Source organism: Candoia aspera, chromosome 2, assembly GCF_035149785.1.
Source record: "Candoia aspera isolate rCanAsp1 chromosome 2, rCanAsp1.hap2, whole genome shotgun sequence".
Taxonomy (NCBI): domain Eukaryota; kingdom Metazoa; phylum Chordata; class Lepidosauria; order Squamata; family Boidae; genus Candoia; species Candoia aspera.
This window is the reverse complement of record NC_086154.1, coordinates 158,682,256-158,695,741: the sequence shown is the minus strand read 5'-3', so window position 1 is coordinate 158,695,741 and position 13,486 is coordinate 158,682,256. Positions and strand designations below refer to the sequence as shown.

Genomic DNA, 13,486 nt, shown 5'->3' with positions numbered 1-13,486 from the left:
ATAGGTTACAGAGGTGGGCTGGAAATTAACGAATGAAATGTAGTTGAAAGGTATAAGTGTAGTGAAAAGGTATAAGTGTAAGGATGTAGAATACCTGGTTGATAAAGGTAACTTGTAAAAAGTAAAAATAGTTTGCAGTCTACTTGGAAAAGTAGTTGACTGCAAACTGAATATGAGACAGCAGTGTGATGTGGCTGTAAAAAAGGCAAATGAAATTTTAGGCTGCATCAACAAAAGTATAATATCTACATCATGGGATGTAGTTGTTCCAGTTTATTCTTCTTTGGTTAGACCCCACTTGTTACTGTGTCCAGTTCTAGGCAATGCATTTTAAAGAGAAACTGAAGCAGGTTCAGAGAATGACCAGGGGACTAGAACCTAACAAGTCTGAAGGAAACTAGAAGAAGCTGGATAGGTTTAGCCTTGAAACAACATGACTGAGGGGGTATCTGATAGCATTCTTCAAAGGAAGTCAATATCTGTTCTCTCTCAGTCTGGTCCTGGATGGACATGAAGTCATGGATTTAGGTTACAGGAAGGCATATTTTGATTGATTGTTAGAGAAATACTGAGAGCTGTAGGACAGTGGAACTAATTTAGATTCCTAGGGGGAGGACTCAATTAGCCTAATTAGCCCCTTCTGACCCAATGATTATAGGAGCTTTTGCTTTTTAAACTTGCTTTTTAAATTTTAATTTTTTTTATTTGTTTTTTAAGAACCTGGTCATCAGTCAAGAAATAGGATATATTTAATCCTAGTAATAATCACACCTGTAGTAATACTTATCTGCTGGCTAAAAGGTAAGTGTATTTTTTGCAGTTAATTTTTCTATATCTATTAGAAAAATCTGTATCTATTTCTAGAAATGTGCATGAAATCATAGTTTTGTTCTGAGCTCAAAGAAAAAAAAATTGAAACCCTTCATCATAAGCCCCCCCACACACATATGCAGCTAGCAAGTGAAGTCAATGTTGCTTAATACTACACAAACACAGCGCAAAGTGTTCTTACAAGACTTTATGTATATAAGTGTTTATATACATGCATATTTATCTATAGTGACTAAGTATAAATACGTACTACATAGTATGTACTATAAATACACACCTTAGTTCTTAGAACTTAACTAAATGACTTAAATTTCTACTGCTTTGCTTCTACTGCAAGGATGTTTCACTGCTTCGCTCCCTCTCACTCTTCCTTATCTGCAGGCTAAGGAATGCTACTAACTTCTCTCCTTAATACTCTCTTGCCCAATTATCCAGCACCTGAACCACTTGGAGTTCACTCTGCCACCACCTGGAGTTGCTCTGCTGGCTCTTCTCTGCAGGTTCTTTGGCTTCAGCTGCCTGGGGCTCCCTCTTGGTTCCTCCCTGGGCCCAGGGATCGTCTGGCTCCTGCCTCCTTTGCTACATGTCCCATCTGGTCATCTCTTGTTACAGCAGCATCTCCTGCCAAACCTAGAAGAAACATCCTCTCCCTCTGTCTACCTGCTGTGACTGCTTTTAGTTCTTTCTTTTGAAACCTACCGTATGTGCCAGCTTGCAGGTGATTCTATGACGTTTTAAGCTTTCCCCCCCCTTGTCTCTGCAAGTGCCCATCTGGCTAAGTGGGCAGGCGACAGTCAAACCACCACAGAGAAAAAACTTTGACCTTAACATTTTTCTGATTCAGGGCAGTTCATCCTTCCACTGCCCCTTGCTCCAGTGGAACGGAACTTGAGATGTTTAGAATGGTCTACTATACGGAACCATGAGAATGGAAAACATGTCTCTGAATTCCATACTTTTTGTCCTAGAATCATAAAAATAGGGAGGGAGGTAGAGTGCTACCTACCACCTAATCTACAACAACAGGGACCGAAAAAGGTGATGATTTTTTCAATAAAACATTGTGCAGGGAGGCCGTAAAAAGCATGATTGTTTCTATTTAATGAATCCTTCCATTGTTTCTTATGAGAATCTTACCCCCAAGAAGATGTTTCTTAAAAAATCATAAGCATAATGGAAATAGCAGTCCTCATGCTGGCCAGCAGAATCTTACATATCATATGCAGAAGCTGTAGCCATCTTCTAAGTGACATCAGTCCACAAGACAAGATACCTCCTGTCAGATTGAGCAGCACCGTATATATACAAGAACAAATTCATTTAAAAAAAACAAAATTATGTAGGTGATAACTAGATGGCAGTTTTGTCAAACAATATTTTAAGTATTTGGGAATGGACTTCCTAGTGGGGAGAGTACACTCCAACTATAAATTCCAGCCAATGTATCCAATGAAAAGTGATTACGAGAAAGGTATCCCAAGTATCTGCGGGCAGCTGCCAGCCTATTCATGTACCCATGTGGCAGCTCTATGTGAGGCTACCTCTGGAAAGCATTTGGCAACTACAGATAGTCCTCGCTTACCAACTGCCTCATTTAGCGACCATTCAAAGTTACAACAGTGTTTAAAAAAAACAGCTTGCATTTACAACTGTTGCAGTGTCCCATGGTCATGTGATCGCCATTTGGGTGCTTCACAACCAGTGTGCATTTACAGCCATCACAACATCCCGCAGTCCCACAATCCCCATGTGCCTACTTTGCAGCTGGCTTCACATATCCCTTTACCTTCCATGCTGGGAATGCTAGCAGTGTTTTGGATTACATATGTGTCTCAACAGACAAAACGAACTTATTCTCAGACATTCAAGTTCACGTGAGGGAGGACAGCGATCATCAACCGATTGCAGTTAAATTCCATGGCTTCTGACAAGCAGAGTTAATGGAGAATGTGGAAGTAAAATTCCAAGTCACAGTCACATGATGTCTCGCCTAATGACCACTGTGACTTGCTTAGCAACTGAATGAGAAGTGATGTTGCAAGTCTGTCATGGCCATGTGATTTTTCCACGTAGAGACTGCAGCAGTTAGCAATGGAATTGCCGGTCCAATTGCGGTTGCTAAGCGAGGACTACCGGTACAGTTTGCAGTGCTGAAATTCAATATATCAGGTGCTATAGAAGAATAAGGCTGTTTAATCTGCATTAGCTCCAGATCATTTCTGAGCACAATTCAAAGTGTCGTCATCCCTAGAGCACGCTATTCTTTGGGCCAAGCCTCAGTGCATGTCCTGCCTCCAGCCACCACTGGAAATGCAGTTGGCCCTATGTTTTGCAGGAGCATCTTTTCAGTAGAGTTACCCAGGCTGCAAAATTCCCCTGAAGTCTTCATATTACTCGGGGAATCTGAATGGATGGGATGTGAAAATGATGGTGGGATGAAGGTAAATATTAGTAATCACTCCCTCTTAATCTGATTCCTTCAGTGACTAGTTTTTGAGATATGACCAGGAACTGGTCACCAAATTTTCATACTGCCTGTGGCAGACATGGCTTATATAGACACTGATTTACATGAAAATTCTAATACTAACTTTCTGTCTTGCTGATCAATTTCCAGAGACTGTGTTGATTGAAAGATCTTTAGAGAAAATAAGCGATGGGTACAAATACTCTGTTTAATTTTTTCCTTTTTTTCTGTTTGCCCCAAATTTCACATCTGTCTGGGATGTGTTCATTTTTAATTTCTGTACTGAGCAGGAGTACAGCCTAAATGACCCCTGCAGCAATGTATAATCATATTCAACCTGCTTTTCTTCATCGGGGAAAAGTAATGGCCACATATGTCTTTGGGTGGGAAATCAGCTGTGGAGACAGCTCTTGCCTCTAGCCGAATTCACAATTCACAATTCATAAATTATGTTTATGACTTAAGGTGGGTGCATGAGACATTAGAATTGAAACATACTAATTTCTAAGTAAGTAAGTACATTTCTCTCTTTCCCTCAGTCCAATACATTTGAAACATGTAAACTTCAATATTAAAAAGTGAATTAAAGAGCAAAAATTTACTGTCTTTTAGCATCAGGATTCCCTTTAATAAATACTATTCAATGGCTTATTCTGAATTGGCTCCTTTTGTTTTCTGTTAGTGAAGATTCCAGGAAGAAATGAAGAAAGCAGGACCCTTAATAAGAATCTGGAGCAAGGATTATAAGAGAAAATTATGAAGAAGGTAATAAGATTGTATCTGTTGCATTTCATAGAATAGAATAGAATTTTACTTTGCATAATAACCTTTCCTTTCATAAATACGCTTTAGAGTTTGTTTTGATATGCTTACTTTTTTAACTTTCATTTGTTCACTGTATTGGAGGGTTCTAAGTATCTTCTAAAAGGAAGACATCTTAATGATCCAAACTGCATCCTCTGAATAACCTCTCCTAAAAAGGAAAGACTGGAGAGAGACCAGTATCCAAAATAATTGGGTCAAGAAATGGCTTCTTCTTGAGGAAGGGGACGAATTACTCTGTTCTTCAAGGCTGATGCACCACTCTGCTTCTCAAGGATCTATTAACCACTGTTCCTAGGCAACCTTGTCATCTCCATGGGTTCCAATTCACAGGTGATTGATCCCCTATGACCCCACAAGACATTGCCTTTGCATCTCTATTGGACTTGCCCAGCCAATGTCCAGCTCAAACGAATATAAGGGATTTTATCCTGTAGATGTTTTGCAAATTCATCACAATAACCAATCTTCTGTCCCATCCTTCCCTAAAAGAGTCCAGGTCGTCTTAGGGAAGGCTACTGGATAGTAACCTACACATGTAAAGTACATATGTTTTGCCACTTGCCAATTGTCACTGTGAAACATTGAACCTGAGCTTGTACCATATTTGGTCATATTCACTCTTTATTGTTCACCAGCATTGCTGCAGAAACTTCATTTTCAAGAATTCCTCAGTATACTGAGGCACCTCCCCACCCCCAATTGCTGTACAGGCAGTCCTTATTTAGTGACTGTTGTATAGTGACCACAGTTATGATGGTGATGAAAAAGTAACTTTGCAACCAATCCTCACATTTATGACCTTCGCAGGTCTGTAAAGCAAAGGAAAGCTGGAGTAAGATCATAAGTACAGTTGTGTTTCACTTAGCGACTGCTTTGCTTAACAACCAAGATCCTGGTCCCAACTGTGGTCACTAAACGAGGACTACCTGTATAGGGAAAGACTACTCAACTAGGAGATCAACAGAACTGCCCATCAAGTCCTTGGGAAACTCAAGCATTCTCTGGAAACCAAGGAATTCCATAAGACATCTGAGGCAGATTAACTGAATGGATCCCTGTATGAGTTGGTGGTACCAGTCAGCTCTACGGAAAGCAAAGAATGATTTAACCATGACAAGGACTGACATTAATGTCCCTCACCTTTGGATCTCATTTGCTCTAAGATGAAAACCAGATGCAATATGTGGCTTTACATCGTGCCTGTAATAGCCCACGGACTCACAAACTACCTTTAACCTCTTCCGCAGCATAAGTTCAAGTCTCCCAGCACATGAAATCCATCATCAATCCAGTCATGAGGTCCACCAACTCAAAGAGTGATGTAGTATCAGCTGCACTAGGTAGACCAGTTCAGCAAATCAACTCTACAGGACGACTAGAACTACTTTTATTGACATTGGCTACAGTAGTAGAACCTTGCAAATCTGCTTGTGCTGTGCCTCCATTCTGCCTTATACTCCAGTGATCAGTGAGGTATCTGCCTGAGCCACTTCTGAATATAATCTTGCTTCCCAGGACTTAAAGGGTATTTCAGCCTCCTTTGCCAGGTAACAGTTCTTGCATATTTCTGTCAAGGTCACCTCCCTTGCTCTCTGCATATAGCTTGGCAGCAGAACAGCATCGATCCCAACATGTCACTCAAGTCCAACCTCACAAGTAAGGCCTTACGTCTGGTTTTCTGCAGATGTGTGCCTTTGTTAACCAGAAGAGCCTTTTGCACATCAATGCTTTTGAAAGTATGCGTAGTCAATAATTTAAAGGATCGTTGTTGTTTCTAAATTCCCTTTTCTAATTTGTGTGTATGTGTTCCTGAACAATGACACTGGTTGTGTTTGATGAACTGCTACATAAATATAAATGTAGTGATGAATTTAGTAAGTATGATTAGGGTTGTTTCAAATGGTTTCCTTCCCCCCCCCCTCCCGCCCCGCCCCCTGCCATTTGACAGAGATTTCTGAGTTGCCAGAAGAAAGAAAGTCTTTTACTGAATCAAGGCTTGAATTGGAGAGTGTGGAAGAAAAGAAGAGAGAAGGGGAAGGGGAGGAACGTCGCAGCACATGATTCTCCCTCCCTTGAACTTGGGTAATGAGCACCAACGGAAAAGCAGACAAAAGCCACAAGAGGTACTCTCACGATAGGGGGAATGCCAAAGTATACATGTCATGAGTGCCGTTGAGCTGAAGTCATCAGCGCAATGGCACACATGACAATAGCAAGGAAACAGGGGAAGGGGCTCAAGATAAGTAGCCATCAACCCATAACGACTAACGGTCAAGAAACAATAGCTAAACGGATCACGGAACACACCCAAGCCATCAGTGCTAATACAACGGAGATCGCCCAGCTGACAGCAATCACCGGAGGAATAGAGAAACCGATGATGGGCGATCCCGGAACGCCAGCGGGGCCTCGCAACCCCTCACCCACCGGCAGGTCAACGTGTTGGACAAAGGGGGGTGACGTGACCGCGAGTGAGGGGGCGCTGACCGGCGCGGGGTATTTAAACCCCGCACCGGCGCGCTCCTGTCACTCTCAGCTTTTTTCCGATGCTGTACCCGCGCTGTGAATAAACCAGAGCCTGATCCATCGAACCAGTGTCTGAGCATTATTCAGAGGTAGGCAGCGCATGACAATACAGAAGAAAGCAAAACAGAGAGGAAACCATAAATACCGGCATGAAGACTACTTGTCCCACTGAGTATTGTTGGTTGTAAGAAAAAATCCAAAGTCTGAGGAGGCACGATGGAGGAGAGTAAATCGCCTGTTTTAATTCTAAGAGGCAGAAGAATTCGGACATGAAGGCTGTAGAATTCTACAGGACAACACCCTGCATTTTTCTTGCTCTTCATCCACATATGGATTACTTTGTAAAAGCCATAATCCATACCATAAGTCTTCATACAGGTTTTGTCTGCCTGTTCTTAATAGCCTTGAAAAGTTTTCTTTACCCCTTTGCACTAAATCTGTATATGAAACTTTGAAGATGGGACTCTTTTAAATATACTTTTTCATATTCAATGCCTCCTTCAAACACGTTTGCACTGATGTTCACAGAGGTATGACTTTCTCAAGAATTATAAAGTATGCCAGAGATAAAACAATTATATTTTTTTTACTAAAACCGATAGTTTCTCAGAGATACATGTTTTTTACTTTATAAACACTCCACTGATTAGCACAGATAGCTTTGGTTTTTAAAACGTTTGTGTTTTTAAAGCTGGTTCCTAGTTCTCGTAGTCATGGGAAAAACCTCCAAGATGAATTTCTGCTGCTCAGATGCCGTGATAATCTAGGCAGCCATTGCCCTTTCCCTCCACATGATTTTCCAGTGTATTGCTACAGTGTTCCCTGTAGGATGCAAATTTCTCTCTCTCATGCTGCATTGGCTTATGGATGCCAATTGCCAATTTGGCATGGTGGCGTTTAACTTGGTCTTCCACCAGTTTTAAGTGAGGTCTCAACTTTTGACTATAGTATTGCTTAATAAGTAAGTGGGAAACTCTTTTTGTCTTTCTTCACTTAACTTATTGCATAGTTATTGCAATAATTAGTTATGGGTCTGAAGTCAAGAAGACAGAGAAAATGGGAAGCATCTGTTCTTCTGAAGGGGAACAACTTCTTGCAACTAATATGAAAGAACACCCCAAAACTGAAGTTATTTCAGAGAAGAGAAAGAGAAAGTAGCAGAGAAAGGTACATGGGAAGAAAGTACTGTGGAGTTGCTTATCACTTTAAAAGCGCGCTCTCGTGATTTACAGAGGATTGAATTCATATAGATAAAAACCACACCCGGAACAACTTTTTCAGGACTTGGAATATGGAATCAGAGAGCAAGGGAAATCCTGGTAGGGCTTGTCAGCAAAAGCAGCAATAATAAAGTAATATCAGTTCTACTGTTAAGGATTCTAAGGGCAAAATATATGATTCTGACCTACTCAATTAGCAAAGCTTTATTTTTGTTCTTGAATTTATAATACTGAGTCAAAGAATAGTGGGAAAGAAATTAACAGTATTTTAAATAATATATCTTTAGAAAATAATAAATGCTATTAAATCTATGAAAAAAGACTGAAATCTAAATTTAAGTGACTGTTGTAATAGTAGAATATATCTCCAATAATTTTGAATTTAAAATGCAAAATTCTAGATTTCCTGTATGAAATTTATTTCTGGAGTGAGAATGGATACTTAGACAAAGGCAGAGAAATGGGAATAAAGTCTGTGTCTTTAGTCTGATGGGCAACAATCTTATTCCTACATATTATTTTCCTTCTCTATATTATAGAGTTCTGAACCAGAAAAAATACCCATGGGTGCAGAATGAAGATTTGGAAACAGGAAGTCAAAGAACTTCAGGATTAGCTATCTTTAGCTTTTATGAGGTTTTTGTGGAAGGCTATGAGTAGTAGTAACCATTCCAGAAAGCCAACAAATATTTTTTTTCTTAACTCTGGGACTATTAATAGAAGGAGCAAAGGAACAAACAAGTGTGTGTGTGCATGCATGCATAAGTGCAAACAAAAACATATCAAAAGTCTGTGATACCAAAAACTAGCACAGTTTTGTTCCCAAAATGATCTCATCAGGGAGACCTGAATAGAAGGCAATTAGTGCATTGCTCTGGACATTTTATTTTTTACACAGAAAAGAAGTAGAAATTCAGCACTAATTTCTTATCTGCACTAAATGGAAGGAAAAACAATGTGATGATTCCTACAGGTTGTATTTCTTTTCAAAGAACTTAAATGAGCAGAATTGTAAAATGTTAATTCTGACATATTGCACTGTAAATTAGGTTTTTGTTACTATTAAATTAAATTAAATTAAATTAAATGTAAAAGCAACAATAAAAGCAAAATGGGTGCTATTTCTCTTTCAATGTATTAAGATTGAGGTCTTGCTCTGGGGGGCAAATGATGAAGTTATCATGCAAATGCCATGGCTTAGGTACTTGTATCAGATGTTGGTCACAATACATGTTGGCAGTGTGATAATGCCACTGCATGCATGGTGTCATTTGTTGACATCATCACAGCTGAGGCCCCTCCATGTTCCAAAATACTTCTCTTCCAGTTGCCTGACTCAGGGGCTTACTCCAGTTGCACTTTTCTGACTGTATGTGTCATGAGTAAGGATGGCGAGCAGGGGGCTCCCATCCAGACCGTTAAGCGCATGCGTAGCACTGAGGAATTAGGTAGCCATTCCAAGAGACACAGATCGGGCCCGCCTTAACCTTTGGGGTTTATATGGCTGGGTTTTTCCCACGCTTCTTCAGTTTGTTAGGATTCCTGTTATGTACTAGCAATAAAACATTAGAGACCAGTTCCTTGTCTCAGCGTGTTTCCTGGCTGTTAGGACATCAATCCTAACACTCCTACTCCCATCGAAAGAGGGAGGAACAAGAAATTAAGGAGAGACATTTGGAAATGTCTTCAGAAAACCAAGAAATGCAGCTCGCCATCCAACAATTGGCAGCAGCCCTGCAGCAACACCAACAACAGGTAGATCTCCAGATCAACACATTACAAGCAGCTGGGCTACAGCAGTTACAACAACCAGTTCCGATTAACCCACAACCGGCTCCAGCAGCAGCAGCAGCATGCCCGCCAGTAGTCTTGAGATCCCAGGGCAGTCTACCAGAGAAGTTTGGAGGAGAAGCAGGACAGTTGAGAATCTTTCTCACACAGTGTACTATGTTCTTCGATAGCAGACCCGCAGAGTTTCCCACAGACAGAACCAGAGTCACCTTCATCCTAAGCCTGCTAAAGGGCCCAGCAGCCAAATGGGCTATTCCCATGGTGGAGAACAACGACCCGATTCTCAATGACTACCAGAACTTTTTGGCAGGGTTCCGAGCACACTTTGACGACCCCATCAGAGAAGCCACGGCCAGCCGGGAAATTCGGAAGCTCAAGCAAGTTAACAAGAGGGTGGGAATCTACATTGCTGATTTCAAGTTGTTAGCAGGAGATCTGGACTGGAATGAGAGTGCATTAAAAGACCAATTCAAACAGGGGCTGGATGAGGAAATTAAGAATGAATTAGTGCGCCAGGGAACACCAGCTACCCTAGAAGCCTTATATCAGTTATCAGTGGTCATAGATGCCAGACTAGAGGAGCTCAGGCAGATGCAACCGGGGAGAAGCAGGACCCTCAGAGCGTTTCCAGGATTTCCAGCTCTCTCCGTAGCATCCACTCACTCAGCACAAGAGGAACCAATGCAGATTGGGGCGAGCAGGAGACTGATTTCCGAGGCTGAGAGGCAGAGAAGGAGAGAGAGAGCCCTGTGTTTCTACTGCGGAGCCCAGGGGCACATGGTGAGAGCTTGCCCAGCGAGAGGCCAAGCAACTCCAGTAAGACTCCCAAGGCAAGCAGCTGAAACAGGAACCATCTCCGCCTCTACTTCCAACCAGGGAAACTCCGTCGGTCTCCCTCCACAGAGCTCAGCAGGGAGACCATCAATCAATTAAGGAGGGCTCATTCCGAGGATTCCAGGCAAGCCTTTTACTACTTACCCGTAATCATGCACATCAGCCCAGAGCACCAGGTCAAGCTAGAGGCCATCGTGGATTCTGGAGCTTCAACAAATTTTATTGATGTGCAGACCGTACAAGACTTCAACATCCCGACCAGAGAATTGCCATGCCCCATAGAAGTGGAGACCATTGAAGGCCAGCCCCTCAAGGCAGGACCGATTAGAAGACTCACAGAACCGGTGCAACTGACAATGGGAGACCACACTGAGTGGATCCAGCTTTATGTTACTGCATCGCTTAATGTGCCGGTAATCCTAGGCACACCTTGGCTGAGGATCCACAACCCGTTGCTGAACTGGACTACAGGAGCAATCTCCTTCCCAGCTAAGGAATGCCAGCACCACAAGATTCAAGCCGCTCCACGCTCTCCAGCAACCAACGCAGTCACGGAAGCAGGGGGGGTCCAGTTGCCAGCCAAGTATGCAGATTTTGCAGACATTTTCAGCGAACAAGAGGCCACAGCACTACCCCCCCATAGGGACTGTGACTGCACCATTGAGTTGATACCAGGAGCCAGGGTTCCAGCAAGGAAACAATATCCCATGTCTCCCAAGGAACTAGCCACCTTAAAGGATTACTTGGACTCCAATCTCCAAAAGGGTTTCATCCGACCATCTACTTCCCCAGCATCTGCTCCTACCTTCTTCGTACCAAAGAAGCCTGACCCGTTGGCACCTGCAACCCAGGAGACACCCATGAGAGTGGTCCACGACTTCAGTTTTTTAAATAAAAAGAGAATCCTATCCTCTGCCCTTAATCTCGGATCTGCTAGATCGCTTACAGAAGGCACGCATTTTTACCAGGTTGGATCTCAGGAGGGCGTACAATCTGATCCGGGTGAAAGAGGGGCACGAATATCTGACTGCCTTCAACACCAGGTTTGGTAAATTTGAGTACCTCATTATGCCCTTTGGCTTGTCTAATGCAGGAGTCATATTTTCCAGATTTATGAATCAAGTTTTCTCTGATTTACTAGATAAGTATCTGGTCATTTATCTAGATGACATATTAATTTTCTCTGAGGATGCTACAACTCATGTAACCCATGTACGTAATGTCTTGCAAAGACTGAGAGAGAACAGGCTGTTCGCCAAGCTAGAGAAGTGTGCCTTTGATTTAACTGAATTACATTTCCTGGGCTATAAAGTATCAACAGAAGGCATATCCATGGATCCTTCTAAGGTCCAGGCAATTCTCTCTTGGGCACCTCCCCAAAATGTTAAAGATGTACAAAGGATTCTAGGATTTTACAATTTCTATAGGCGTTTTATAAGGAGTTTCAGTGACAGAGCTAGACCCCTCACACAGCTTTTGAAGAAGGGATCAAAATTCATTTGGGGGGAGAGACAGCAAGCAGCCTTCCAAGAATTTAAGCAGCTCTTTGCATCCCAGCCACTGTTAAGACACCCTGATCCCACGAAGCAATTCATCATGCATCCAGATGCTTCAGATATTGCCATTGGGGCAGTGTTATTGCAATATACAAACAAAACCGAGAGTACATTGCCTCCTTGTGCCTTTTTTTCACGCCTGCTCTCACCAGCAGAGAGAAACTATGATGTTTTTAACAAGGAGTTGCTGGCAATTAAAGCAGCATTCCAAGAGTGGAGGCACTGGCTGGAAGAGGCAGCCCTTCCTGTGAAAGTTTGCACCGATCACAAGAATTTACAGCTTCTACAAAACACCAGATCCCTCACCCCACACCAAATTAGATGGAGCCAGTTTTTCTCCCGTTTCAATTTTGTTATTTCTTATGTGCCCGGGGCGCAAAACTGCTTGGCAGACGCCCTCTCTCGATCCATTCAGGCAACCCCCACCACTCACCAGGAGGTACAGGCTACTATATTACAACCTCACAACTTTGATCAGTCTATGAGGGGGAACCAGACAGATTTTAGCAGCGGGCAGACAAGCAGAGGACCTATGTACAAGAGTCAGAGCTCAGGAGCAACAAGACCCATATGCCAGGGCCAGGATGGATGACCTCCAGAGGGCCCCGCAAGACACTGCCTCACCATTCAATGTGGAGGCAGGAATCCTCTGGCATAGTGGGCGATTGTATATTCCCCCTTCATTGAGGGAAGAAGTACTGAGACTTTGCCATGACCATCAAACGGCAGGCCACGGAGGTGTTTTCAAAACTCTCCATAGAGCTCTGAGAGACTACTGGTGGCCTAAGATGGCTGCAGACATCAAGGGTTACGTTGCTTCTTGTCACACCTGTAGACGAGCCAAGCCTCTCCCAGGGAAGCCCACAGGACTCTTGCAACCCCTACCCACCCCCAGTAGGCCTTGGGATACTATCTCCATGGATTTCATCACTGATTTACCCCCGGTCCAGGGGCTGACTTCCATACTGCTGGTGGTGGACCTTTTCACAAAGATGGCACATTTCATTCCTTGCAAGGGCCTCCCATCTGCACCAGCCACAGCACAGTTGTTCATGGACCACGTTTTTAGGTATAGAGGCATGGTGAATCACTTGGTGAGTGACAGAGGCCCACAGTTCACTTCCAAGTTCTGGAGGGCCCTTTTCCAGTCATTAGGGGTCCAGATCCACCTATCATCATTGCATCATCCTGCCAGTAATGGGCAAGCTGAGAAAATTAACCAATGGTTACAGCAGTATCTCAGGTGTTACACCACTTATCAGCAAGACAATTGGCCAGCCCTGCTACCCATGGCAGAATTTACATATAATAATTCTGTACAGTCCTCTACCAAGATGTCCCCTTTCCAGGCACTCTACGGGGTTAACCCTCGGGTGTTGCCCACCTCCTCCCAGCAGGGAGCTGTTCCAGCCGCGGCTGATTTTCTTAAAGAGCAA

General features: G+C 42.9%; 1 protein-coding gene across 1 annotated transcript in view; it reads left to right on the top strand.

Annotated features, from left to right (window-relative positions):
• The window catches only part of LOC134491076 (uncharacterized), a 35,168-nt gene extending 25,906 nt beyond the window's left edge, over positions 1-9,262 (top strand). The window contains exons 5-7 of the mRNA XM_063294588.1: positions 718-801; positions 3,981-4,063; positions 8,409-9,262. Of these exons, the coding sequence (XP_063150658.1) occupies positions 718-801; positions 3,981-4,045 (149 nt within the window). The 3' untranslated portion in view covers positions 4,046-4,063; positions 8,409-9,262. The remainder of the gene's footprint in view (positions 1-717; positions 802-3,980; positions 4,064-8,408) is intronic.
• Positions 9,263-13,486: the final 4,224 nt, after the last annotated feature.